The 25,787-nt window shown below is 54.5% G+C and overlaps 1 protein-coding gene across 2 annotated transcripts in view; it reads right to left on the bottom strand.

The window, feature by feature from the left end:
* COL22A1 (collagen type XXII alpha 1 chain) overlaps positions 1-25,787 on the bottom strand; it is a 249,072-nt gene that overhangs the window by 101,727 nt on the left and 121,558 nt on the right. Inside the window, exons 23-31 of one of the 2 annotated variants that reach the window (XM_047783198.1) lie at positions 17,756-17,809; positions 11,077-11,130; positions 10,458-10,511; positions 10,281-10,334; positions 8,989-9,042; positions 5,479-5,523; positions 4,917-4,979; positions 4,504-4,557; positions 872-913 (exon numbers count right to left, since the gene is read on the bottom strand). In XM_047783198.1, coding sequence (XP_047639154.1) covers positions 872-913; positions 4,504-4,557; positions 4,917-4,979; positions 5,479-5,523; positions 8,989-9,042; positions 10,281-10,334; positions 10,458-10,511; positions 11,077-11,130; positions 17,756-17,809 — 474 coding nt within the window. The remainder of the gene's footprint in view (positions 1-871; positions 914-4,503; positions 4,558-4,916; positions 4,980-5,478; positions 5,524-8,988; positions 9,043-10,280; positions 10,335-10,457; positions 10,512-11,076; positions 11,131-17,755; positions 17,810-25,787) is intronic. The other variant, XM_047783199.1, reaches the window with a different exon arrangement.

Below are 25,787 nucleotides of genomic sequence, written 5' to 3'. Positions count from 1 at the left end.
TGCATAAAACCCACAGGGAACACATCTTTGTCAAATGGCAAACGGGACTTCTGGGAGTCCCGGCTCCTTCATCTCCTGCCCTCCGCACTGAGGCAGTCTCCTGCTTCCCCTGCTAAATGACCACTTCCCCTAATGGCCCTGTCATGGCCAGCCCCTGGAGCTGTGCTCTGCTTCCCTGAAATCATCTGTTCAAAGCCCAGAATGTCAAGACTGGAAAGAAACATTCATATGAAAAAAAAAAAGACATGCAAAATATGTCCATGTGTTTAAATAGCCTTTTAAAAAAATCAGTATTTATGTACCAGAAGCTGTGCTGTGTACCTTATATTATTTCAGTTAACTTTTACTACAAATGTACAAAATAGCTGGGTATAACAGTTTTTCTTAACAGATGAGAAAATTGATTCTTTTTGACATTAAATAACATACCAAGACCACAATGCTGGTGAATGGACCTGCTGGGATTCAAACCCACTTTTTTCCTGGCTCCAAAGCCCATGCTCTTACTCATGCCTCAATACCAATTCACGATGCCCACCCTCGGGCCTCCGGAGGGGACAGCACGAGCCATGGCTGTGTCCTCTCCCTGCGGTCTGAGGCCAGACAAGCTGTGTCTTGTCGCTGGACCCTGTTTCCCCATGTGTGACAGGTACGTACGGACTCTCAGTGTCCAGCAGGGTTCTGATCAGCAGTGACTGTGTGTGCTGAATACAATGAATCAACAAGCACAAGCGGTTCTTAGAGAAGCTGCGCCCTTTCGGATTACAGGGCCTCTGGATAGTCCCGGTACGGGAAAATGCCCTTAAAGAGACATTCAGAACTAAGTGTCATGTGTGCAGAAGGAGAAAGGATTAGAAGCAGAGTAACTTACAGTTCCTGGTAATCCGGGGGGGCCTGCTGGACCAGCTTCACCCTAGATGGAAGAAATGGAAAATAAACAGCCATTAACCCCGATGCCCGTTCTGCTCATCCTGGGATACCTTCCCCAGACAACAGAACCACCTGCCCCTGCATCTACCTGGGTGGACGGATAGATGGATGGATAGATTCCAGATTATAACATAGTTCAGACACATCAAAACTTTGTTTGGAGAAGCATCCGTGCTGATGTGGCAGCTCTTGTTCATTTACACCATATATTCTTTGTTTTTTTCCATTTTCGGGCTGCACCCATGGCATATGGAAGTTCCCAGGCTGGGGGTCAAATGAGACCTGTAGCTGCTGGCCTACCCCCCCAGCCACAGCAATGCAGGATCCAAGCTGGGTCTGGGGCGTTGCCTCAGCTCATGGCAACGCTGGATCCTTAACCCACGGAGCAAGGCCAGGGATCAAACCCGCATCCTCATGGATCCTAGTCGGATTTGTTACTGCTGAGCCACGACAGGAAGCCCTGTATCACTCTGTCCTCTTCCACGGCGCCGTGGAAAGAGCGATCCACTATCCGTCTCCCCAGTGAGGATAATTCGGTGACTTCCATCTGCTGCAGCCATGACCACGCGGCGGCAACCATCTCCTAGAACCTTCTCTGGGCCCTGCCCCAGCCTCTTTGGAGGGGACAGGCTCTGCTCAGGGACCTGAGGGGCGAATGTCACATTCCTGTACATGGCAAAGGCTCGGGAGTTGAACCACCTGAACCTGAAGCCTAACTCTACCCTTTTATGCGGGATTGTCCTTCCGCTGGCAGGCTTTCAGTCTGGAAAGTGACAGCAGTGCACGCAGGTCACAGCATCGGGTGGGGACCCAGTGAGGCCATCCTCAGTGGGGCCCGTAAGGAAGGAATCGCTGCTGTTCTTCCTTCTTCTCTCTGCCCTGAGCAAAGGAGGTCACTGGGCCTCTCCGCGCAGGAGCAACGGACCCCAAAGCCCATCATTCCGCGGGAGCCACGAAGGTGTCAGGACATGGATGTCCAGGCCCAGGTGTGCTCCCGGCGTCGCAGGGCCAGGTCTCTGGCAGGCCTGGGGCCACATGTGGTTACTGGTGGACACATGAATGAGGCTGGCTTGAGGGGCGAGGCTGCGCTTTGTTAACGATGATGTAATAATAAAAAGCAGTTACGCTGTTTTCTATGATACTCCCGTGGTTACAGAGGCTTCCATTCCAGGTACCAGACTGCTTTTCCACGTGCATGAATTCCTTTACTCTCCAGCTCAACGCCTCTAACAGAGTGCGTCCCATGCCCCATTCCACGGATGCAGAAACTGAAGCACAACCACACTCAGGCACCTGCCCAGAGGGCCTCTGGCCAAGATAGAAATTAGCAGAGACCCTGATGGCCCACCAGCCTCACTGCACCTGCTACAAAGTCCTGGAGCCCCTTCCCGCCTTGAGCCACCTGGCCTGCTTCCGACCCCCACCCCTCGCCCCGCATTAGGAAAGGTTTGTGGCCCACGCCTCACCCCGCCCCTGAAGGGAGATTATAGGCCCCCAACCAAGCAGCAAGGGTATGGTAAGACCCTCTCTTCTCTCCTTTGTCCCTGGGCTGTAAAAACAGATCTCGCTTGGGGGTGGCTCTCCCCATTCATCGGGAAGTCATCCCACTGCTCCAGCAGCACTTCTATTCTCACTAAACTCTCCTTCTCTTTATCTCACTGGAGAAAGGAGACAGCAGGAGAATCCAGAGATACCAAACTATGCTGACCCGAGTTCCAGATGCTCCAAAGCGAAAAACACCTTCTCAGGGCCATCTGCATGATCTGAGCTCACCCAGTTCTCTTCCCGACACGGGTGACCTCACGCTCCAGAACCCACCTCACCCAAGTCAACTGACCCCCCATGAAAAAGTCCAGCCCATCAAAGCTGAGTGTCCCCAGTGGCAGGTAGGAACAGACATAGAAGAAAAGATTGGGGGAGAGATGGTTTCCTGCCCCGAGGGTCCCCAAGTCCAGCCTTCCAGAAGGGGCCCCCGTCCCCCCCCCCCCGCCGGGCTGTGGGCCAGGGCGGCGCCCAGGTGGCTCTCTGACCTAGAGAAGCAGGTTTGGTTGGAGAAGGATCCAGAGTTCTGCAGTTCACGTGACCGCCTGGGTTCCTGGCCTGCTTCTCCACAGTTTAACTCTCTAAGCCCCAGAGGACAAAGGAGCAGCGTTCCCCTTCCTACTGAGATGCCCTGGTGCCAAAATGCTCCCAGTGGGTGGTGGGGAGGACGTGGACTGGCCCAGGCAGGCGTGCACAGGGCACAGCCAGAAGAGGGCGCTATTGCCTTAATGTTTTCAGATTTTTTTTTTTTTTTTTTTTAAACCAGAGTTGTCTGTTATTACAGAGGAAAAGAAAAGCAGGCCAGATTCTTTGGAAGCTTGAATGTGATTCTGCTGTGGCCCCGGCAATGCTGCCAAAGCAATAAAAGGGGCTTAATGCTCTCGCTGAGTCCTCTGCATCCTGGAAATGAGTTTCTCAAATAAAAATTGCATTTCTGAAACGTCCAGGGGAGCAGCAGGCCTGAATGGCTTACCCACCAAAGCCCTTGCCATTCCAGGATCTCTATTTATAGATCGCAGGTCGGTCCAGAACAAAGCCCTCAGCCTTCCACCCTGCAGCGGGGGATGGGACGTGAGAAGGTCCAGGTTGGAGGAGAGCAGGACCCAGTGGGAAGGAAGGGCAGGCCCTTCAGGGGTGTGGCCACTGGCTCTGTGGGCTGGCCTGTGTGAGGTGTGGAACTGCGAGCAGCCAGGACGCTTCCCAGACTGGGCTTCTTGTCCTGACTCGACTGCCCTCCATCCATGGAACCTGGCCTCCCTCGGCCTCAGTTTTCTCATCTATAAACTGGAGGGGGGGGTTGCTGATGACATGAGCATCCCCTGAGTCACTGTGCAGTAATCCTGTGATCCTGGGACACGGGCGAGTCCAGACCTGAGAGCGCTTAGGCTTTTTACAACAGCCTGCAGGGAGGGCCGCAGGCACGTGCTCCCGCCTCCGCCCACCCGGCCACTGTAGTCATGATCCATCACCGTTTTACAGAAGAGACTGAGGAGTTCCTGCTGTGGCTCAGCAGGGTAAGGCCCTGACGTTGTCTCTGAGGATGTGGATTCAATCCCTGGCCTTGCTCAGTGGTTTAGGGATCCGGCATTGCCGTGAGCTGTGGTGTAGGTCGCAGATGTGGCTCAGATCCCGTGTTGCTGTGGCTCTGGTGTAGGCTCGCAGCTGCAGCTCCAATTCGACCCCTAGCCTGGGAACTTCCATATGCTGTGGGTGCGACCCCAAAAAGTTAAAAAAAAAAAAAAGAGAGAGAGAGAGAGAGACTGAGTATCCATGGACTTTGGAGTCTAAGGGCTCCTGGAACCAGTGGCCCACGGGTACCAGCCCGTGTGAGCAGAACTACTTCAGGCCAGCAAGGGAAGCCCGGGGAGGTGAGACAGGATGCTCCGAACCACACATGGGACAGAACCGAAACTGGAACCCAGGCCGCCGCTTCGACTCCAAGGTGCTCTCCCTGAAGGCAGCACACAGAACCGACAAAGGGAGGCTTGGCAGCTCCTGGAGCCGATGGCCAGGATGCCAGAAAGCTCCTACCTTTTCTCCTCGGTCCCCTTTCAGTCCCGGGAGCCCCAGCTCCCCTCGCTCTCCCTGCAAAGAAAGGCAAGTGGGAAATATCAGGGCTCATTTGAGTGGAGGGGCCACCTCGTGCAGGTGAAGACCAAGTTCAAGGGATGTCCTTCCAGTGACATGCAAAACACCCAGTTCTCCACCTGGCACCTGGCAGATGACACTGCTCACCCTGTGCCTGTAAATCGCATCCGAAGATGGCCCACCCTTTTCAGAGCCATCCCTCCGTCTCTGTCCTTCTGTTCCAGCTCCTGGACCAGGCTAGCCTGACCCCCTTCCTCTTCTCTTCCACAAAGATGGGGAATATGCCCCAACCCCAGCCAGGTGGCCACCCAGCCCCCAAGGGTCCAAGACTGCCCTCCAGGGCACAGGCCACTTACCTGTGCTCCCTTCTCTCCCCTCACACCTGGGGATCCCGGAGCACCGGGGAGCCCTGCCTCCCCCTGTGGAAAGAGCGTGGCCCCCACTCAGTGGGCTCTCAGGATGAGCAGCCACATCTGCTGCCCAGCCCCCCGGAGCCCCCAGGCTGAGAGGGGGTAACACGGAAAGTGAAATAGTGGAAAGGGGAGATCTCGAGCGTGGGGGCACTGGGGCACCCCCAAGCGCCTGCTGACTCTGCTACCCCTCTGGGAACCCTTGTTTCGCCTCCTCATCCAGTGGACCAGCCAGGGTCACCTCCTGGTCACCTGTCCTGAGATCCCCCGGGTCTGAGGACAATCCCAGGCCCGCCCACCCTCACCTGCGTGGCACCACCCGCTGCACCCATGCAATTGCTCTTGGTCCACGGTGGCGACACCAGGAACAACCCAGAAACCGGTGCAGGCCACGCTAACAGTCATGGGGTGGGTGAGTGAAGGTGTGACGCGACTGGCGCGGGGGCCCAGAGGACACGAAAGACAAGGCGGAGGGAGCAGGACACCCTGAGGGAACAGACCCACAGACCTTCTCTCCAGGCCGGCCCGCCAGGCCCTGCTCGCCACCATCACCCTGGAGACAGAACAGCAGACACCTCGTTACTCTCCGCTTACGCCGTCGCTGACACACGCAGCACCTGTCAGCCGCAACCCCTGATTCTGAGCAAGCAGCACAAGCGCCACAGGCTTCAGCAACAGTGTTGAGCGTTCCCGGAGCCCGGCTTCCACACTCCCCCACACGGTTTTTTGCTGCCCTCCAAAGACACAGCTTCTGGAGGTCCCGCTGTGGCTCGATGGGGTTGGTGCCCTCTCTGGAATGCGGGGATGCAGGTTTGATCCCTGGCCCAGCGCAGTGGGTTAAGGAGCCTGCATTGCTACAGCTGCAGCTTGGATCTGAACCCTGGCCTGTCTGAAGTGGCCAAAAAAATTTTTTTTTAAATAAAAAATACTTTTTTGAAAATGACACAGCTTCTGGAACTGCCCTGACAAAGTTTATTCCGGTGGAATCCATTCTTCCTGAATCGAGATGCTCGCAGTTCAAAACGACGAGAAGGAACTGAAATCAGGACTCCCAGGGCCACCCTGGTCTGAGATTTGCTGCCCTTCAAGGAAACCCAGGCCCCGGGCCGGTTCCATGATGAAGAGGTCTGATGAGCCTGTCGGATCTGACGGGCCAGCCGCGGCTGTGGTTCAGGCTCTCTGGGGAAACAGGAGGAGCCCACTGGCGGCTGAGGGCGCGCTTCCCTCTCCCATAGCGGCGACAATAAAGGCCAGTCTGGGATGAAATGTCACTAAACATCCAAAGTTACACTGGAAAGCCAGCCCCCAGCGGGGACACACTGGTTCCAGGAGCTTGGATGAAGTTTCGTCCTCGGCCATCAGGTCCCTGCCTAGCGTTCTGCAGACACGTTTGAGGCGGGTGGCGGGCACAGGGGCCTCTCCTCTGACCCCACAGCATCAGGCTGCTGGGCTTCCCAGGTCCCTGTCAGTCACTGATGCAGAGAGGGGTGGTGGGGGGGCGGAGAGACTGTCGTTTCTTCCCTATTTTTTTTCTTTTCTTTTGACAGCCATGTCCAGTGTCTCGAGGAAGACTAACTTCTCCGACGCCAATTTCTTTCTAACACGATGCTACTGAGTAAAGCCCTTAGTGGATCTCCATAAGGAAATGTGGTTTTCTGAGAAATAAACGGGCACATGAAAGAATGAACGAATGAATGGGTGTGATGACACATAAGGATTTTCGCTGCAGTGATGCCAGACGCCGCTGGCACTGAAGGCTGTAGCGCACCACCACTTAGCAGAGAGAAAGGAAAAAGAAAGAAAGCAAAGAAGCTAAAAACATGCTTTAGCAGCTTGCACGCATTTCTTCTGGCCGCTCTGGTGCCACCAGGGCCGCTGGTGTCCAGAGTCAGTGCACAGAGACATTCTAGACGCCCTCCAGTTCCCCCATCAACTCCCAGTGTTTACAAGCACAGTCAGTAAGAACCGCGCTAACCAGAACTGTGCAAATGCTTGCTACACAAATGCTCACTTTAAAGCTGCTGGGACGGTAACACCTCTGCAGGGGCAACTGGTTCTCACGTGCTGAGAAAGGCGCTGGGGGCTGAGGTTGGGTAGAAGGCCTTTTGAAGGCCATGTGAAGTGCCCCCCAAACCCTAAGCCAAAGGCACCACCCATGGAGGGCTGGGCGCCACTCTGAATTCTTGACATGAGCCGAAGAGGTCAATGCAGTGACTCACCCTGCAATCAGTTGGTTCCCTGAGGGGACTTAAGAACCTGCCACCCAAGACGTATCCATAACCTCCTTCAAAGAGATCCATCTTTAGTTGGCACGATGTCAAAATAAACTAACAAACAGGACCTCCTGCCAGGTCTCCTTTGAAGCTACAAAGTATGTTCTACAAGTATCATAATTCACAGTTTCGAACCTTCTAGAGAAATGCTTTAAACATATTACACTGGAAATCATACAAAAATGACACATAAGCTACAGTAATAGACGTCTCTAAATCCTTCAGCCATTAGGGGTTAGCATAAATACAAAACATGTAGGAGTTCCCTTGTGGAGCAGCAGGTTAAGGATCCGGCAATGTCTCTGTAGTGGCTCAGGTCACTACTAAGGCTGGGGTTCGATCCCTAGCTCGGTCCAGTGAGTTAAAGGATCGGGTGTTGATTGGATTCTATCCCTGGCCCAGGAACTTCCATATGCTGCAGGTGCAACCATAAAAAAAAATGTATATATAGATGAAAAGACTAAGGGGCCCAGAGGGCCTCTCTAACGTCACCCTAAAACTTCTCCTGATGGAGCACCTTCATCTGCAGAATCATTCACAGGGAACTCAATGGGGATAGATTGCCTCTGAAGACTGTTGAATGGAGTGTTGAAATTCATACAGTGTCAGCCTAGAAGGATTTGCCAGCTCGCAGATCTGAAGAAACACAGCTCTAAGGTCTGGGTGACTCCATAAAATCCATGAAGTCAAAAATGGAAAATAATAGCAAACTATGCAGACGCTTTAAGTTATTTTCGGGACGTGACTGAATTTCAGCCAATCCATCAAGCACTGGAAGGTGGGCGGGTGCTTATGAGACCATGAGATTCACCCACAAACCCCCGGGGCAGCATTTGCGTGGACAAAACATGGCACGTTACACATCATTACATTTCAGTCTTTGGGGATCATTATAAATATTTCTTAAAAAGAGAAAGCTGAGTCTTAAAAATGAAAGGCTGCTGTGCTTGTGAGTGGTAGCAGGATGGCTCGCTGTGCCCTGCTGGGAGCAAGAGGGCCAGGTCTCAGCATCGCTGAATCTGAGATGCAGGGTTTCCAAGAAGATGCTTCTCCCACCCTGCGCCCCGCGGGCATCCCGAGATGTGGGGGGGGGGGGGGGGGGCTGACAACCTGGGCATGTTCTGCTCTGTTTTCATTTGGTTTTCTCAAGGATGACCACTTGGTGAAAACGCAAGGCAGCAGGGAAGCTCGGGGCCATGGATCTGCCCATCAGCCCTTCACTGACAGCCAGGCGACCTGAGTCCTGCCTCCCGGGGCGGCAGGGTCACCACGGGTCTCTGGGCTCTGTCCAGGCCATGCTGTGTCCTTGCTGGGCCAGGTCTGTTACGCACCCACCCAGGGAACCCTTGCTGAGAGTGCCTGCCACACGCTGGACCCTGGGCTGGGAGAGGGGACCGTGGTGGCCAAGACCCAGTCACTGCCCTGAACTAGTTCTTAACCCGGGAGGGCGTGAGGTGCTGTGGGGCGAGCGACAGGACTTCTTCCCAAGGCCACTGCTCCCCCTGGGTGCTCTCTCCTCCAGCCACAGGTCTCCTTGGGTCCCAGGACCGTGCCTGCCCCTTTGCTCCTCTGGCCTCGAGATGCAGAGGCTCTGCTGCTGCCAGTCCTGGGGTGAGGGTGTCACCACGGTGCTTCCTGCTCGACCCCAGCCCACAGAGATGCCCTGCCCTGGCACCGAGGTTTGCACACGACCCAAGCGCGCCGTTTAGAGTAAGGAGCGTGAGGGAAGGAGGCCGAGTCCCTACCCGCGGGCCAGGCTGTCCAGGCAGACCGTCCTCCCCTCTCTCTCCGGGGTCTCCCTGCAAGGAAAGCAACGAAGAGTAAGCAGGAGGGGCTGGGCTCGTAGGTGACACACCGGGGACCAGACACAGGCTGGAAGGAAGACCCCTGGGACGCACGTGTACCGAACTTGAGTTCTGTGTGACCCTGGGGACCCAAACCAGCAGCTCAAACCACCCCAAGATGCCAGAGTCGATGGCTCAACCTTTGATTTATTTTTTTATTTTTTTGTCTTTTTGTCCTTTTTTTAGGGCTGCACCCGCAGCATATGGAGGTTCCCAGGCTAGGGGTCTCATCGGAGCTGTTTCTGCCAGCCTACACCACAGCCACAGCAACGTGGGATCCGAGCCACGTCTGTGACCTACACCACAGCTCACGGCAACGCTGGATCCTTAACCCACTGCGGGAGGCCAGGGATGGAACCCGCACCCTCATGGTTCCTAGTCGGATTTGTTCACCACTGCGCCACAACGGGAACGCCCACCTTTGATTTATAAGGACGTAACTGAAGAGAAATGCTGTTCTCCTACCCACGGGTTCAGAGGAAGGAAGCTTTAGCCTAAGCGCCGAGACTACAAATACCTGCTTAGCCCTTGTGTCTTGGAAAACAAGTCAGCAGGATGGAGAATATTTGCATAAACTGCCCAGAAAATTAAGTTAAATCCATACGTATTCTGTATCTTGTCATGAAAAAGTGGGAGTTTTCTAAATCTGCTTATGGAAAAGGATGCTGCATTTCCCCAGAATATCCAAACGTTGCTTTTCAAGGTCTGCTGACACACATCCTTGGACGTCTGTATGTTTTTGCCAGGAGAGGGTGAAGTTCACTCGTTAAAATGCTGGCTGCATGGCATTTTAATTGTCGATCTGAAGTGGGTAAACCGCGAACTCGCTTCCCAGTTTTCCGACAGTTAACCTCTGCCTCTTTTCTCAATGATCTTAGGGTAATGAGCCCCAGCAGAATATATCTGACGTTGAAGTCTCTTATTATGTGTGTAAGAGGATCTGAAAGGTTTTCCTCCTCGCAGATAAATTAAGTACATGCTCCTAACAGATGAAAGTCCTGGGCCTCACATGGTCCCCCAGTTACCTGAGTGGAAGTAAGGGGCTGGCCTGCCCCTGACCTTGCAAACCCGAATATTCCCGAGCCCCTCAAGACGCCAAGCGTGACCCAGGGCCCAGGCTCCATGTACTTTTATTCACCAACAATCAAGCATCTCTTTGGCATCTGTATTTTCATTCCCAAACTCACACCGACCTTGGGGCCCGGCAGGCCTGGGGGTCCATTCAGCCCGTCCTTTCCAGGTGGTCCCTGGGCCAAGAGGGAAAAAAACAGACCAACGTGAAAGGCCTGGTTACAGGGAAGGGGCCCTGGTGTCCAGCCCGCGGGCCCGATGCAGAGCCAGGGAGAGAGGGCGGGGCTCTGGTCACTCACCGCCGGCCCGGGGTGCCCGGGTTTTCCCGGGAAGCCGATCTCTCCAGGTAAACCCTGCAGAGGGACCACAGGGAACGTGAGTCTGAACTCTTCCAGGCATGCAAGCCTCCCTCCCAGCGCCTCTCCGGGCAGGAGCCCAGCTCTCGGGAAATCTGGTGGCCCTGATGTGCGATGTCACAGCTCCAAGGCTGGCCAGCCCAGGGCTCCTCGGGGCTGCAGCCGGGGCCACCGTCACCTTCGTTCCCACCTGGTGGGATGGCTGGGCCCCTCCCCCACCCCCGGCAGGTCCCCACCCCCCATGCTCTGCCCACAGGCAACTTTCCCAGATGCTCCTGAAGTGGGGGAGGAGGGGAAGGTCTCTGAGCCAAAGCACCCACTCCTGAAAGACCCCAAAGGGCAACCCCAGACCCCCGCGCCTCCCAAAGCTCTTCTTTAGAGCAGCCACCGATGTGCTCCGGGACCTCAGGTGCCACTTGCAATTTAAGGGCCCCCAGCAGTGGCTGCCTTTGCTCTGGTCTCAGACAGTCAGGTGGCCCTACACAAAGGTGTCCCCAGCTCCCACAGCCAGGAAATTTCCTTCTAAGTGCCCTGGGAAGAGAAAAATCAAAGCCAGTCTCACCAGGGGGCCTCCGGGTCCAGGGGGGCCTGGAACGCCAGGTGATCCTGGGGGGCCCTGTAAAGAGAGCACGGCCTGGGTTACGCGAATGTGCGGGAGTGGCCGCCCGGGCACATGGTCCTTTGAGAGAAGAGAGGACAGGGACACAGCGATGCAGCTTTATTTCAAAGACCTTACTTTTTCAACAAAAAGGAACAAAAGCAAAAAAGGAAAGATCTGAAATAAATTGGCAAAATGTTAACCTGTGCGGGTCTATGTGGGTCTATTGCTGTCTGTTACGTTACCTATTCCGCTATACATTTAAAATATTGGAGCACTTAAAATAAATAGATGTGGAGCTCCTGCTGTGGCACAATGGGATCAGTGGTATCTCTGGAGCGCTGGGATGCAGGTTCCATCCCCCACCTGGCACAGTGAGGTAAAGATCCAGCATCATTGCAGCTGTGGCACAGGTTGCAGCCATGGCTGGGATCTGATCCCTGGCCCAGGAATTCCATATGCTGTGGGGCGACCAAAAAAGAAAATGAATATAACATAACATAATATACTATACTATATACACATGTTGTGAATACACACGGTGGGTTAATCTATTAATGAGTATCTTCTAGAACAGTGGTTCCCCAGCATCTTCAGCCCTGAATCACCGGGATGAATACACAGGTCTGTTTAAAGCCCCCTCTCTCCACTACACAAGCTCTAGCAGATGTACCTCTCGCCTCTGTTCAGCTGTCTCTCCAGAAAAGCCCTCCCATGTGTCTCCCTTCTCAGGCAGATGTCTCCACCTTTCTGAAACGTTCTGCAATTCCCCAGGCAGAATTAATCACCGCCCCCCCCCCAAGCTGAAGGCCAGTGTAAGTGTGTTCATCTGACCCACGCGCCCTCAAAGGCAGAGGCCCCTCCTCTTCCCCCTGCATCTCGTCTGGCCGGCGGCAAGCCCAGGGCCTGAAATAGAGCAGGGGCTCAAGGAATGTTTGAAGACGTCCACTGGGGACACCGCTGAGAGAGCTGTGCCTTCAGCGAGAACAATATCACGTCACCACTAGAGGGCAAGAAATACTAAAAAATGGCCAAGGTTGCTACAACGGTGGACAGTTCCCGTTCCTCCCTCTGGGGGCGCTGGTGAGTCAACAGAGGGCAGAGAAAGGCAACATTATCGAACCAAACTTTTGGTGGCACCAGGACCTGGCATTGTGTTGCTCATTCAGTGCTGGCAAGTCTTTGTGGGTAGCACCTACTTTCACGAGGAGACATCTGCGTGGAGCTGGCAGCGCTGGACAGTGGCCTGGGTAGGTACCAGTGCAAGGTCCCCTAATGGATGAGGGCAGGGGAGGGCACCAAAGAAGGCTGGTGACCCCGGGCTCGAGCGCTCTACGCAGGCACTGACCATGACATCGGCTTTCCTGGATGGAGCAAGTGACACTTTGAAATCTTGGCCTTGGGACCTTACCAATGACAGGCAAGGACTGCTGTTGAGACTGGACCCACCCCCCAGCATTCTGACCAACTTTCATCAGTATCCTCGCTTTGCCTTCTTTCTTCTGCAAATAAGGTGAACAAAACCCCAACAAGAATGGCCATCTGAGCCACATCGTTGCGAAGTTTCCAAATGAAACTAGATGCTTCACTGCTACATCGTGGCGATTTATGAATTTCCTACTTTTTCTACACATACTTGAGGGGTCTTTGGAATTTTAGGCATGAAGCGGCTCCCTGCCTCCCACAAAAGAAACCTGCTTGAGCTCCCAAGACTCCACACCCTTAGTCCTCTTCACAGACGAGGTGTGAGGGATTCAGGACGGCGGGGCTGCCGAGGAGGCAGGAGCTGGGGAGGGGCTGTGATGGGACGGAGGTCCAGGCACCCGGGCACAAGGATGGATGCCGAACCGCCTGCACAAGGTCATGGGAGGGACGGTGTGGGGTGGGGGCCTTCGGGTTCTCTCCTTCCAGAACACACCTCGTGCTGGGGGAGCAGCGAAGCACAGCCAGACACAGCAGCTGGACTGCGGCAGGAAAACCACACCTGCGCTGCCGGGAACCGAGGGAGGGAAGCACCTCAAGGAAGAAAGAGAGCGAGCAACTGAGAAGCGGGGCAGGACGAGGCCAGAGAACTGACCTCCGTCCCTGTCAGGGATCAGGCATCGCTGGCCTGGAAAGACACGGTTTCGGTGGCCCGTCAAGAGGAAAGCAGACATGAGTGGCCTCAGGCGAGGTGGAAAGTCGGGCGAGGAGGTCGATCCGAGAGCAGAGATGATTTCCGAAAGGTTTTGCCGGGAAAAGAAGAGCGGAGCGCCCGCTGTGGTGCACTGGGTTAAGAACCTGACTGCAGCAGCCATGGAGGTGAGGGTTCTACCCCTGGCCCCGCACAGTGGGTTAAAGGTTCTGGCATGGCTGCAGCTGCGGCACAGATTCAATCCCTGATCTGAGACTGTCCGTAGGCCATGGGCATGGCCATAAAATAAAATTTAAAACAGGAACAGGGAAAGCAGCCGTAGCTGGAGGCATTCTGACGGAGTGAGTTTTGTTTCTGAGCTGGGTGGCATGTGTGTGCTGGTGGGAAGGACCCTACAGAGGGGCTGGTCCACGCTGGAGTGAAGGCCTTGCGGGGGGAGGCTGAAACCAAGACCCAAGGGAAGGGACGGCTCACCGGTGGAGCAGGGACCTTCCTCCAGTGGAGCCAGAGGAGGGCCGAGTGGGGAGGGGAGGCTAAGGCAGGGGGTGGACGGGGTCTCCTCTGCTGGCTTCCACCTCCTCTAGGAAGTACAGGCAAGACCACGGGCCGTGCAGCAAGGGAGAAGCAGAGGATGCCGTGGAATTAAACTCAGACGGGGAGTGTGAACTGTCGTCTCTGAGGATGAGGAGGCGGCACGTGACTGGCCATGAGCTCTGGACCTGCACGTACAACCGATCTGCAGCCATTTGTTGGAGGAGAGCTGAGTCAGCAGGTGCCCCCCACCCTCGGGGCCGTGTTGAGCCTCCACAGGCCCGTCTCCCAGTCGGGGCAGAGGGAGAGAACACGGAGGGGCTGCTGAGCTCAAAGACCACCCAACGACGCGGGTGAGAAAGCTGGGACCCTGGTGAGGACATGCTCAGGAGGATGGGTTACACACATCGGATTCTCCTGAGTCCGTTTCCCGTTCTTCCTGCAGGAGCCCAGGCCATCCCAGCTACCTGGTTGCGGAACTCCGCATGACGTATGGGATGGATGCCTTAAGAACTTCTTCCAGGAGCTCCCTGTTGGCTCAGCAGGTTAAGAAACTGGCACTGGCACTGCTGTGGCTCAAGTCACTGCTGTGGTGCGGGTTTGGTTCTGGCCTGGGAACGTCTGCCTATGCTGTGGGTGCGGCCAAAAAAAAAAAGAACCTTTCCTAGGACTGACAGTGTGAGTTCTTTCCGGCCTCACAACTGTCTTCACAAGATACTGAACCCAGCAGCCAGCCCAGGCCCTGGCACAGAGGACACCCTCGACCTGCACTTGTCGAATCATGAAGTGCCTCTTGGAAGAAGACACGTCACTTCCTTTCTTTAGGGAAGGAGGGCAGGAGAATTTGTGTGCGGATCCTCACAGGGCTCTGATTAAGCACTGGATCCCTAACCCGCTGTAGCACAACAGAACTCCAGAGGGGGCACGTGGAGGTTCCCAGGCTGGGGTTGAATTGGAGCTGCAGCCACCGGCCTACACCACAGCCACAGCAACAACAACATGGGATCCGAGCCACATCTGTGACCTACACCACAGCTCAAGGCAATGCCAGGTCCTTAACCCCCTGAGCGAGACCAGGGATCGAACCCGAATCCTCATGGATACTAGCTGGATTTATAACTCACTGAGCCACAACGGGAACTATCGCCCACCCCGGAAGGTTATTTTAAACTAAAATGATTTGACTATTGATATCTTTATGAGTGGTAATGATGACATAAAGAGATGAAACAGGCCTTTGGTTTAAGGTGGCCTGGAGTCAAATGCTAGGTGGCCTTGTGCACCTAAACGGGCTTGGGGGAGGGACTTGACTTCCGTCTCCAGAACCATCACGAAGAGGGGGGGGCCCTCCTCACATCTTTGGGTCAATGAAGGCATCTGAAACCACCCCAGCAGTTGGGAGTTTTCACTGTCTTCTCTTTTTATCATTAATAAAAATACCTAAATCACCGATACACCTAATTATTCAAGAGAGTGACAAGTGAGCCAACAGATCTAAATGTTAACAACAAAATAGCTGTTTCTTTTGTTTGTTTGTTTTTTCTAGGGCCGCTCCCATGGCATACGGAGGTTCCCAGGCTAGGGGTCTAATCGGAGCTGTAACCACCGGCCTACACCAGAGACACAGCAATACGGGATCCAAGCCGCGTCTGCAACCTACACCACAGCTCACGGCAATGCCGGATCCTTAACCCACTAAACAAGGGCAGAGATCGAACCCAAAACCTCGTGGTTCCCAGTCAAATTCGTTAGCCACTGTGCCACGATGGGAACTCCAAAATAGCTGTTTTAATTATTACCAATAGAGAACAACAAAGTAATGACTCTATTAATTAACCAATAAGGCTAATTAGTATTAACAGAACATCTGATCCTTCTTAAGACCACGGTGACTAAACAGCTATTCAACGTGCTCCGTCATTACGATGATGTATCAACAACCGATTGCCCCAATTATCATTATTAATAACGGAACAGCAAGTACCTATTCCTAAAACCACCTCGTTGCAATTGGAGCAGATTTATGAAGCCGGATGGAGTGTGAAGATGCATGAAAATTACTTCCATAAATTAGCATGGCAATCGCCCTCCCTGCACGACTTGGAAATGTTTGCTTTCCTCCCAAATTGCTTGTAATTGTGAGTCCTCCTCTCCAGGGATGGGGCTCCAGGGGGTCATGGCTGTCCCCTCGGGGGGCTTCGGTGTAGACACCCAGGACCGAATACCTACTGGGCCGCGTGGGGCCGGCCCCGCCCTGGCTGTGTTCCCACCAACCCTGAGGATTCCGGCCGTCCTGATGACCGCAGCCACCTTTACAGAAACAGGTGACCAGACCAATGCCCACCGTGCCTGATGCAGCATGCAGGAGCCACCCACCTAGAATGTGTATGTTGAGTCTACAACATTCCAGCCAGTGAAAATCCTCATCTTGAAAAAGAGGCACCAAAGATTCTTCTAGAATGCCAGCCACCGGGGGCTTGGCGCTCTCTGAGGCTGCAGCGCTGGCTCTTCTCATTATGAGCAAAGCGAATTACACGCCGAGCTCAATTTCTTTAGATTTGAAATGGGATAAGCCTTCTTTTCTCACAGGTGGTTACACAGTATAAACACAATTACACATGAGCGCCAAGGAGGGCATCTTGGTAACAGCAGAACCTGAACACGTGTACCCTCTGCCCTCTGCCTGGAGGAGCAGAACACCCTGTACCTTCGTTTCTGCTGCAACAGTCAACCTGGATTTTCGGGTCAGGGAAGGGACCCTCGTCTGGGCCCCAAAAGAGGCTGAGGGGCCCTCCCAGGACTTAGACTACCTGGACCTCTTCCTGCCCCATCACACCTGGCTCCTTGGTAGAGAAGATGTGGGACGCGACCCCGGTGATGGTGTCCCCGAGGGACAGTGAGCACCGGCAGGGCCGCCATCCTGTCCTCCCGGGTGGTGGCAGCAGCAGGTGGGCAGGCTCATCAAGGGCTCGGGCCACATGTGCTGCTTCCTCTTGAGCTTCGACCAAGGTGGGCTTTGGTGCCCACCTGTTCCTGGACGCCTGCCCCTCCACCCGTGGGGCGGTGGCCACACTGTCCTTTGGCGTTGCCAGGGAGGCACCCACCCAGGGGACATTGCGGACTGCGCCTCCCAAAGCCACTTTTCCTGCGCTGAGGTATGAAGTGTGTGCAGGACTGGTGCCCACAGTATCACCCGCCCCCTTTATGGCTTTTTTGGAATTTGTAACAAACAGTGAAACTGAACTTGTCCATGATGCCTCAGACGGAGGTGGCGAGGGCTGGAATTTGAACCAGGTCCCTCCCCTCGGTAACCGCGTGCCCTCCCCTCCTGGGGCTGCCTTCTGGGAACTCACTGACCCTGATGGGGGGTGGGAGGCCAGGGAGGCTGAAGGGAAGTCTGAACACCCACCAGTGCCAGGCGGCCGTCCTGCCCATACTGAGGTGGGGCTCACGGTGACGTCACATTTATAGATAAAGGGGACAGAGAGAGGGGTTAGGGCCAAGGTGGCCTGGGGAGGGTAGGAGATGTCTGCCCAGAAGGCAGTGCCCCTGAGCGAGTCTCTCTGCATCTGGGACTCTCACCCCCCAACTCTGAAGTGGGAACAGTGACCCCAAGCCTGCCCATGGCAGGGGGAGGGTGGCTGGTCCCCAGGAGACCACAGTGACAGCACGTGTGAAACTGGGAGTGGGGAGCCAGACAAAGGGTGGAGCCAGCGGAAGTCACACCAGAGCTGAGTCTGAAAGACGGGGGCAGGGGAGGTGCTTCCCCATCCACCTACATTTCTCCAGGCACCAGAGAAGGCCCTTCTCCCCACACCTGCAGTGGGGGGACAATGACCCACCGAGCATTCTTCTCAATGCTTTGATGAGGTAGCATGCAAGATTCCGACTACTAACCTGAGAACGGCTACCTGATCATTTGTTTAGTCCGAGAAAACAGCACGCTGCTGTGGAGGAGAATTTAAAGCCAGTAGTTACCTGATGCCCCGGCAATCCAGGGGTTCCAGGAGGGCCCGCCTCACCCTTCTTTCCCTGAGCACAAAAGAAGAACCAAAATTAACAGGCAGGCAGTGCCCAGAGCCCGGCTAATAACACTGTCTGGTGGAAAAGCCCTGTTTAACGACACCCCCCCCCTCCCGGAGGCCTGCAGGGGAGCAGTGGGGTCGGGAAGAAGCTGGGGCCCAGGAGCTTCCGCGTGGATGCCAGGGCTGTCACTTAGATGACTGGGGCAATGCAGGGCCCCAAAGTCAAAATGTAGAGAAGGGTTCCCCTGAGAAAAACGTCCTTATCTGCCCCCACCCCCCCGCCACTCAGCCCCGTCCCCTGAAGGCAACTAATCCTGCCAGATGTAGGTTAATCTTTCCAGAAGCATTTTATGTTTAGACAAGCTTGGCACACCCATCTGCATGCATGCCCATGTGCACGCACGCATGGACACATTCTCTCTCTCCCCCTGTTTCTTTGCAAACTATACCATACAAGCTGCTGATAATTTTTTTTTTTCCACGTGCGCCTGACGTCTGTTGGGTGCACCCTTTATCAGCGAACAGGGAGCCTCCCCGTCCTTTTTCACAGCCACGTAGTTTTCATCATCAGGGTGAAATGGTGCAGGCCCTACTCCGGGGCAGCCAGGTCACGTGGGCCATTTCTGCTCTTCTGTTAGAATCCACGCTGCCACACATGACCCACCACCCACTTGGCCTGCCCCCAGGCCCCCCTGGACCACTGCAGGGGCCTCCCCAATGCACCCGAGCCATAAGGAAGTTCCCAGGTGAGGGGCCGAATCAGAGCTGCAGCTGCTGGCCTATGTGACAGCCACAGCAATGTCGGATCTGAGCCACATCTGTGACCTACACTACAGCTCACGACAATGCCCGATCCTCAACTCACTGAGTGAGGCCAGCAATCCAACCTGCGTCCCCATGGATACCAGTCAAATTCATTACCATCGAGCCACACAGGAACACCAAAGAATGACATTCTTAGAACATCAACCAGGCTACATCTCCTCCTGCTCAGCTCACTCAGAGCCAAGGTGAAGGGCCTCCGCCTTCTTTCCATCAGGAACAGAACAAACACATCCTTGCTGGCTTTTCCTCCTGCTCGTTCCCAGGAATCCACATGGCTCTATCCAGCAATTCCATCTAGTCTCTGCTAGAACGCCTTCTCTGCCCAGCCTGAAACGGCACCCTGACCCCTGTCCCGCCCTCTCCCTGCTGCATTTTCCTTTGCTCTATCACCACCGCATACGTCATACCCAGTGGGGAGCTCAGCTCCCAAAAGCAGGCCCTGCCGCCTGGTGGAAACTCAATAAACACTCGAGGGCTGGATGCAAAGCTTGTCCCTCTGGGACTGATGTGGTCTGAGCCAGGACAGTGGCCGCGGGGACAGCAGTGGGGGTGGAGAGAAGTGACGGTAGGACGAACAGACACCAGCTGCAGAGAGAGTGGGCTGGTCTGATTCCGAAGCCCCCAGACCCCCATCGGCCAGGCTGAGAGCACCACAGCCCGGAGGGCGAAATCATGGCTAGGTTAGAATGAGTTGCTTGACACTTGTCAGGTCAAATTCACAGTGTGGGATCAGCTACCTTCAGAAGGGAGCCAGGCCTTGGAGGCACCTGTCTGTGCATCCATCTGACCTGCCGTGAGGAATGCAAACACCGGGCTGCTGGTCCTAAGAGGTCTGAGAGTCACCAGCTCCCCTTCCTCAGGGAATTTTCTCATGAAACCGATACTCCCCTTGCTTCCAGGACTTGCCATGGAGAGGCTCCGGAAATTTACAAGATGGACAAACCGTTTCCCTTCAAGGTCAGTAGGATGGCCTGGTGAGTGGTCAGCAGAATTCAGAACCCCGGGCAGCAAAGTTTAGAGGAAAGGCTGAAATGCAGGGCGAGGGTGTGTAATGGTTGATAAGCAAGGATCAGCGGGGAGACGGTGAGTGGGACGGCCTGGGCTGTGACTGAGCAGAACTACTAAATAAAATGCCACTCAGGGAGCTGCCTGGCATCTACTGGTGGGCTAAAGATCCAGCATTGCCATGAGCTGTGGTGTAGGTCGCAGATACGGCTTGGATCCTGCGTTGCTGTGGCCTGGCGTAGGCCGGCAGCTATAGCTCTGATTCGACCCCTAGCCTGGGAACCTCCATATGCCATGGGTGTGGCCCTAAAAAGACAAAATAAAATTTAAAAAAAGACAAAATAAAATAAAATAAAATGCCACTTGGACTTCAGAGGCTGCATCAGCTTCCCTCCTCCAGATGATCCGTCACTGTCTGAGGGTCCCCGACGTCCCGGCAGCTCCTCGCTCCACCGGAGGTTGGGGATCTTACATAAGAACACCACTAATTCCCAGGAGACGACCCCCTAGGTTGGAATGAAATGTGTGGCGGGCAGGGAGTGGGAGGTGCTCCAAGGCTGGGGAGGTCAGTAACGATGACCTGAAACAGGAAAGCCTCGGGCAGGTCAGAGGGATGTGGTGGGAACGAGAGAAATGCAGAGCCGAGCGCTTGGAGAAGCCTCCTCCCTCCCTTCCTGCGGCCACAGCCGGGGGCGCTGACCCTGCTTGAAACCCCGCCCTCCCCTCCAGACTTCCCTGGCACAACCTATGCTGGCAGGTTATTCTTCCACAGGGTGAGAGAAACTCTGTCCAACTTACCTGCCACCTCCTTGGCCAAAAGGCAGAACATCTGAGCTGTTTTAATGGGAAACTGACACGCATGCCCATGTGACCCTGACATGCCTTTTTTAGTCTGGTGTCCAGTCTCCCGTCCCTAAGCGACGGCTGCTTAGCTTGGCCCCAGAGACCCTAAAGACTCCTGGCCTCTGAGGCTTGGCCCACACTGCCACCTCTGTTCGCAGCAGCCACATTGCCATCCCACTCTTTTGTTGTTGTTGTTGTTAGGGGTTGAGTTGGAGCTGCAGTTGCCAGCCTACACCACAGCCACAGCAACACCAGATCCAAGTCATGTCTGCGACCTACACCACAGCTCATGGCTATGCCGGATCCTTAACTCACTGAGCAAGGCCAGGGATTGAACCTGCATCAAGGATACTAGTCAGGTTCATCACCACTGAGTCGTGACGGGACCTCCCTCCCTGCCATGTCAACTTGTCAAAATCCTGTCCCAGCCCAGTGTCACCTCTTCCATGAAGTCCCAACAATAAGGTGAAATAACGGCAAAATGGGGAAATACATATTTGAGATTCTCTTGTGTCAGTCAAGTGTTCATGAGTCAGAATCACAGGGACGTGACATAAAGCTACCCACCAGGACTTGGTCACTCACTGTAATCAAAGGAATTCTCTGCAATCAAAGGAATTCTTTTTCAAACCCATTTCCTCTACAGTATCATAAAAAAGGGGGTTCTCAATCCAGGGTAGATGAGGAAGGGCAAGCCATTGAACTTGCTGAATCTTAGTTTCCTTGTGTGGAAAATTATAATCATTGTAATTATCTGAAAAGACAGTAGTAGAGAAAATAACTCAATAACTAAGGAAGTGACTCATAAAGCAAAACAAAGCATCGTACAGGAAGTTCCTGTTGTGGCTCAGTGGTAATGAACCCGACTATCCATGAGGTTGCAGGTTCAATCCCTGGTCCCGCTCAGTGGGTTAAGGATCTGGCGTTGTCATGAGCTGCAGTGCAAGTCGCAGACGCGGCTCAGATCTGGTGTTGCTGTGGCTGTGGCTGTGGTGTAGGCCGGCAGCTGCAGCTCCCATTCAATTCCTAGCCTAGGAACTTCCACATGCTGTGGGTGTGGCCCTAAAAAGGAAAATAAGAATAGAACAACAACCAAAAACCTAAGCATTGCATGAATGTAAGAAACAGTCAGGAGAAGGGGAAAGAAGATGATGGTGACTATGATGAGGAAGAAATGGTAACAGCAGACTTCCGGCTCCTTGGAGTCCCTGGAGTTGGAGACCACATGTCGAGCAGATCTGGTTTCAAAACCACTACCTCCCAGCAGTGCCATGGAGATTAATGAGATAACGCCTGAAAGTGCTTAGCACAGGATCTGCTGTTAAGAGATGCTTAGTAGTAGAGGTGGTGGTGGAGGTGATGGTGATGGTGGGGGTGATGGTGGTGGTGGAGGGGGTGGTGAGGTGAGGTGTTGGGGAGTGATGGGGTGGGGATGATGAGGTGGAGGTGATGGTGGTGGAGGTGATGGTGGTGGAGGTGATGATGATGGTGGAGGTGATGGTGGTGGTGGAGGTGATGGTGGTGGTGGAGGTGATGACGGTGGGGTGATGGGTGGAGTGATGGGGTGGGAGTGATGGTGGTGGAGGTGATGGTGGTGGAGTGATGTATGTGGAGGTTATGGTGGTGGTGAGGTGTGGTGGTGGGGGTGATGCGGGGAGGTGATGGTGGTGTGAGGTGTGGTTGGATGGAGGTGTGGTTGGAGGTGATGATGGTGGAGGTGGTGGTGGGGGAAGGTTGTGTGGAGGAGTGGTGTGGTGGAGGTGATGGGTGGGGTGCTGGTGGTGGCGGTGATGCTTGCTGGAGGTGGATGGCTGGTGGTGGTGGCGGTGCTGGTGGTGGTGGAGGTGCTGACCGGTGGAGGTGATGGTGTGGTGGCGGTGATGGTGGTGGTGGAGGTGCTGGTGGTGGAGGTGGTGGTGGAGGTGCGTGCTGCTGGTGGCGGTGCTGGTGGTGGTGGCGTGCTGGTGGGGGTGGCGGTGCTGCCGGTGGCGGTGCTGGTGGTGGTGGCGGTGCTGGTGGTGGTGGCGGTGCTGGTGGTGGCGGTGCTGGTGGTGCGGTGCTGCTGCTGGTGGCGGTGACTGGTGGTGGTGTGGCGGTGCTGTGGTGGTGGCGGTGCTCCGGTGGGTGCTGGTGGTGGTGGCGGTTGGCTGGTGGTGGCGGTGGCGGTGCTGGTGGTGGCGGTGCTGCTGCTGGTGGCGGTGCTGGTGGTGGTGGCGGTGATGGTGGTGGTGGCGGTGCTGCTGGTGGAGGTGCTGGTGGTGGAGGTGCTGGTGGTGGCGGTGCTGCTGCTGGTGGCGGTGATGGTGGTGGTGGCGGTGCTGGTGGTGGTGGCGGTGCTCCGGTGAGGTGCTGGGGTGTGGCGGTGCTGGTTGTGGTGGCGTGCTGGTGGTGGCGGTGTGGTGGGTGGCGGTGCTGAGGCTGGTGCGGGTGCTGGTGGTGGTGGAGGTGATGGTGGTGGTGGAGGTGTGCCGGTGGCGGTGCTGGTGTGGCGGTGCGGTGGTGGTGCTGCTGATGGTGGCGGTGGGGTGGTGGTGGCGGTGCTGGTGGTGGTGGCGGTGCTGCCGGTGGCGGTGATGGTGGTGGCGGTGCTGCTGATGGTGGCGGTGCTGGTGGTGGTGGAGGTGACTGGTGGTGTGGCGGTGCTGCCGGTGGAGGGTGATGGTGGTGGTGGAGGTGCTGGTGGTGGCGTGCTGGTGGTGGGGTGGGTGATGGTGGGGTGCTGGTGGAGGTGCTGGTGGTGTGGGGTGATTGCTGGTGGGGGTGATGGTGATGGTGGAGGTGATGGTGGTGGTGGAGGTGATGGTGATGGTGGAGGTGATGGTGGTGGTGGAGGTGATGACGGTGGAGGTGATGGTGATGGTGGAGGTGATGGTGATGGTGGAGGTGATGGTGGTGGTGGAGGTGATGGTGGTGGTGGAGGTGATGGTGATGGTGGAGTGTGACGGTGGAGGTGGTGGTGGTGGTGGAGGTGATGGTGATGGTGGAGGTGATGGTGGTGGTAGGTGGTGGTGGTGGAGGTGATGGTGATGGTGGAGGTGATGGTGATGGTGGGGGTGATGATGGTGCTGGTGCTGGTGATGGTGATGGTGGCCATGTTACCGATGGTGAAGGTACTGATGGAGGCCATAGCTCTAAAGACGGTGGGGGTAGCAGCAGCTAGGTCCCCTCTGCATTTTGGACTACGCGTACGTGTGGGGATTTGAGAAGTGCTTTCTAGCACAAGTTCTGCAGCAATAAAGAATTGTTTTTACTACCAATGAGCCTGCTTCTTGTCATTTTTCTTTTCTTCTCTTTTAAATTGTTACCCAACACAAGGCCTGGATAAATGTTTGTAATTTATCATGGGGACAGATTTTTCAAGCCATTCTGGATGCCAGGATGCTGAGCAAGACCAATATTTCCAAGGCTGCCTGTCTGCCTGAGGAGAACAGGGAAGCCTATAAACCAAACAGCCGTTCCTGTCCCGCCAGGACGCAGTAACACAGCCACGTGAGGGGCCATTATCAGACGAAAGGGTTGCTCGTGCAAGTGGTTCTAATCTGTGCCGTATGGTCCTTTTGCTCAGTTCCTGTTCTCCATGCCTCCAAATGTCAAACATGATTACTTTCTACTGGTTAGAGCCAAAACCAGGTGCTCAGGGAAAACCTAGGCGTGTCCTTAAATAAACCTGGCTCCACGCCACGATCTGAATCAAACAGTAGCCTGTAATACAAAGGATGCTGTTGCCATCTGGTAAATCAGGGCGAGGCAAGAAAAAGGGCTTTAAAAATTGAGAAGGAAAACAAATTCAACCAGGTTGCCACTGACAAAAGACTGCCCATGTTTCTCTCTCTCAAATCTACTAGAAATCAGAGCTGACGTATCTGATCACTTTCAGCAAATATACGACCCCGGGCTCACGGGCGACAGCCAGCCTGCGATTAAAGCGACAGGTGTTTAAGGCATCCTATAGAACAGGTGCTGTTGGTGACGAAGGGCTCCCTCATCGCCTCGAGGACTCCGATGAAAGGACTGTTACTGTCCAGTTTAGAATTCCAGTTATGCACACGGACACACACACACCCCACCTCCTAAGGCAAAAACATGAAAGATCCGGAGCCAAGATGAGCTGAGTTGTAATCCCCGCCTCACCATTTATAATCTGTGTGGCATTGGGTAATTCACTTCATACCTTCATGTCTCTGTTTCCTCGTTCACGGAATGAGATTAAAAGGACCATACCTCATAGGATCCTTGTGAGAATAAGTGAGAAACATATGTGCAAAAAAAACCCCAAAACACAAAAAAAACACCTAAGTACCTGCTACGCAATGAAGAATCAACCAATGTTATCTCCTTCCTATACCTTCTATTAGTTCTATGCATGTACAGACAGAGTCTGTTTTTAAGCATGTTGTTAAGCAGCTGACACAACCAGGCACAACCTGAGACCTTCAGGGTCACTAGTTTCGGTAGGAAGACAAGCACTGCATTTGGAAGGATCGCTGCTTCAGTCCTCGTCTCTTGGAAAGAGAGAAGAAAAACCAGAAGATGTTGAGAAAACCATCAAAGGAACCGAAGAGATTGTCCCCAGCTTGTGGGAAGGGCCGTGACAAAGCCCTGCATGACCCTGGGCAAGCAGATCATTTAATTTCTCACCCGACATTAAACTGCTCACTGTAAATCTGAGATTCCACCCACTATGATGATTCTGCCTACGATGATTCTGTAGTTCAGGTGTTCCAAACTTTACAGTAAGTTTACTTTTATTTTTATTGTCTTTTGTCTTTTTAGGGCCGCCTCCATGGCATATGGAGGTTCCCAGGCTGAATTGGAGCTCCAGTTGCCAGCCTATACCACAGCCACAGCAATGTGGGATCTGAGCCGCGTCTGTGACCTACACCACAGCTCATAGCAACGCTGGATCCTTAAGCCACTGAGTGGGGCCAGGGATCAAACCCGCAACCTCATGGATACTAGTCAGGTTCATTAACCAATGAGCCATGACGGAAACTCCAAATTTTACAGTAAGTTTAAATGCCTGACAACATGGAATTCTCTTAAGCAAAGCTTTTTTCTTTTCCCCTTTTTTTTTTTTCGGTCCAATGGCTGCACCTGCAGCATATGGATGTTCCTAGGCCAGGGACTGAAATCTGAGCTTCAGCTGCGGCAACGCAGGATCTTTAACCCACTGCCCGGGCTGGGGATTGAACCAGCACCTCCACAGAAACCCAAAGTGCTGCAGTTGGATTCTTAACCCACTGCACCAGAGCGGGAACTCCTCCCCTCCTTTTTGTTCAGAGAAGAAAGAAGATAAGTAGGCTATCTGGGGT

This window comes from Phacochoerus africanus, chromosome 6 (assembly GCF_016906955.1).
Source record: "Phacochoerus africanus isolate WHEZ1 chromosome 6, ROS_Pafr_v1, whole genome shotgun sequence".
In the NCBI taxonomy this organism is placed as follows: domain Eukaryota; kingdom Metazoa; phylum Chordata; class Mammalia; order Artiodactyla; family Suidae; genus Phacochoerus; species Phacochoerus africanus.
The sequence above is the reverse complement of the archived record's forward strand: the minus strand, read 5'-3'. Positions and strand labels throughout refer to the sequence as shown.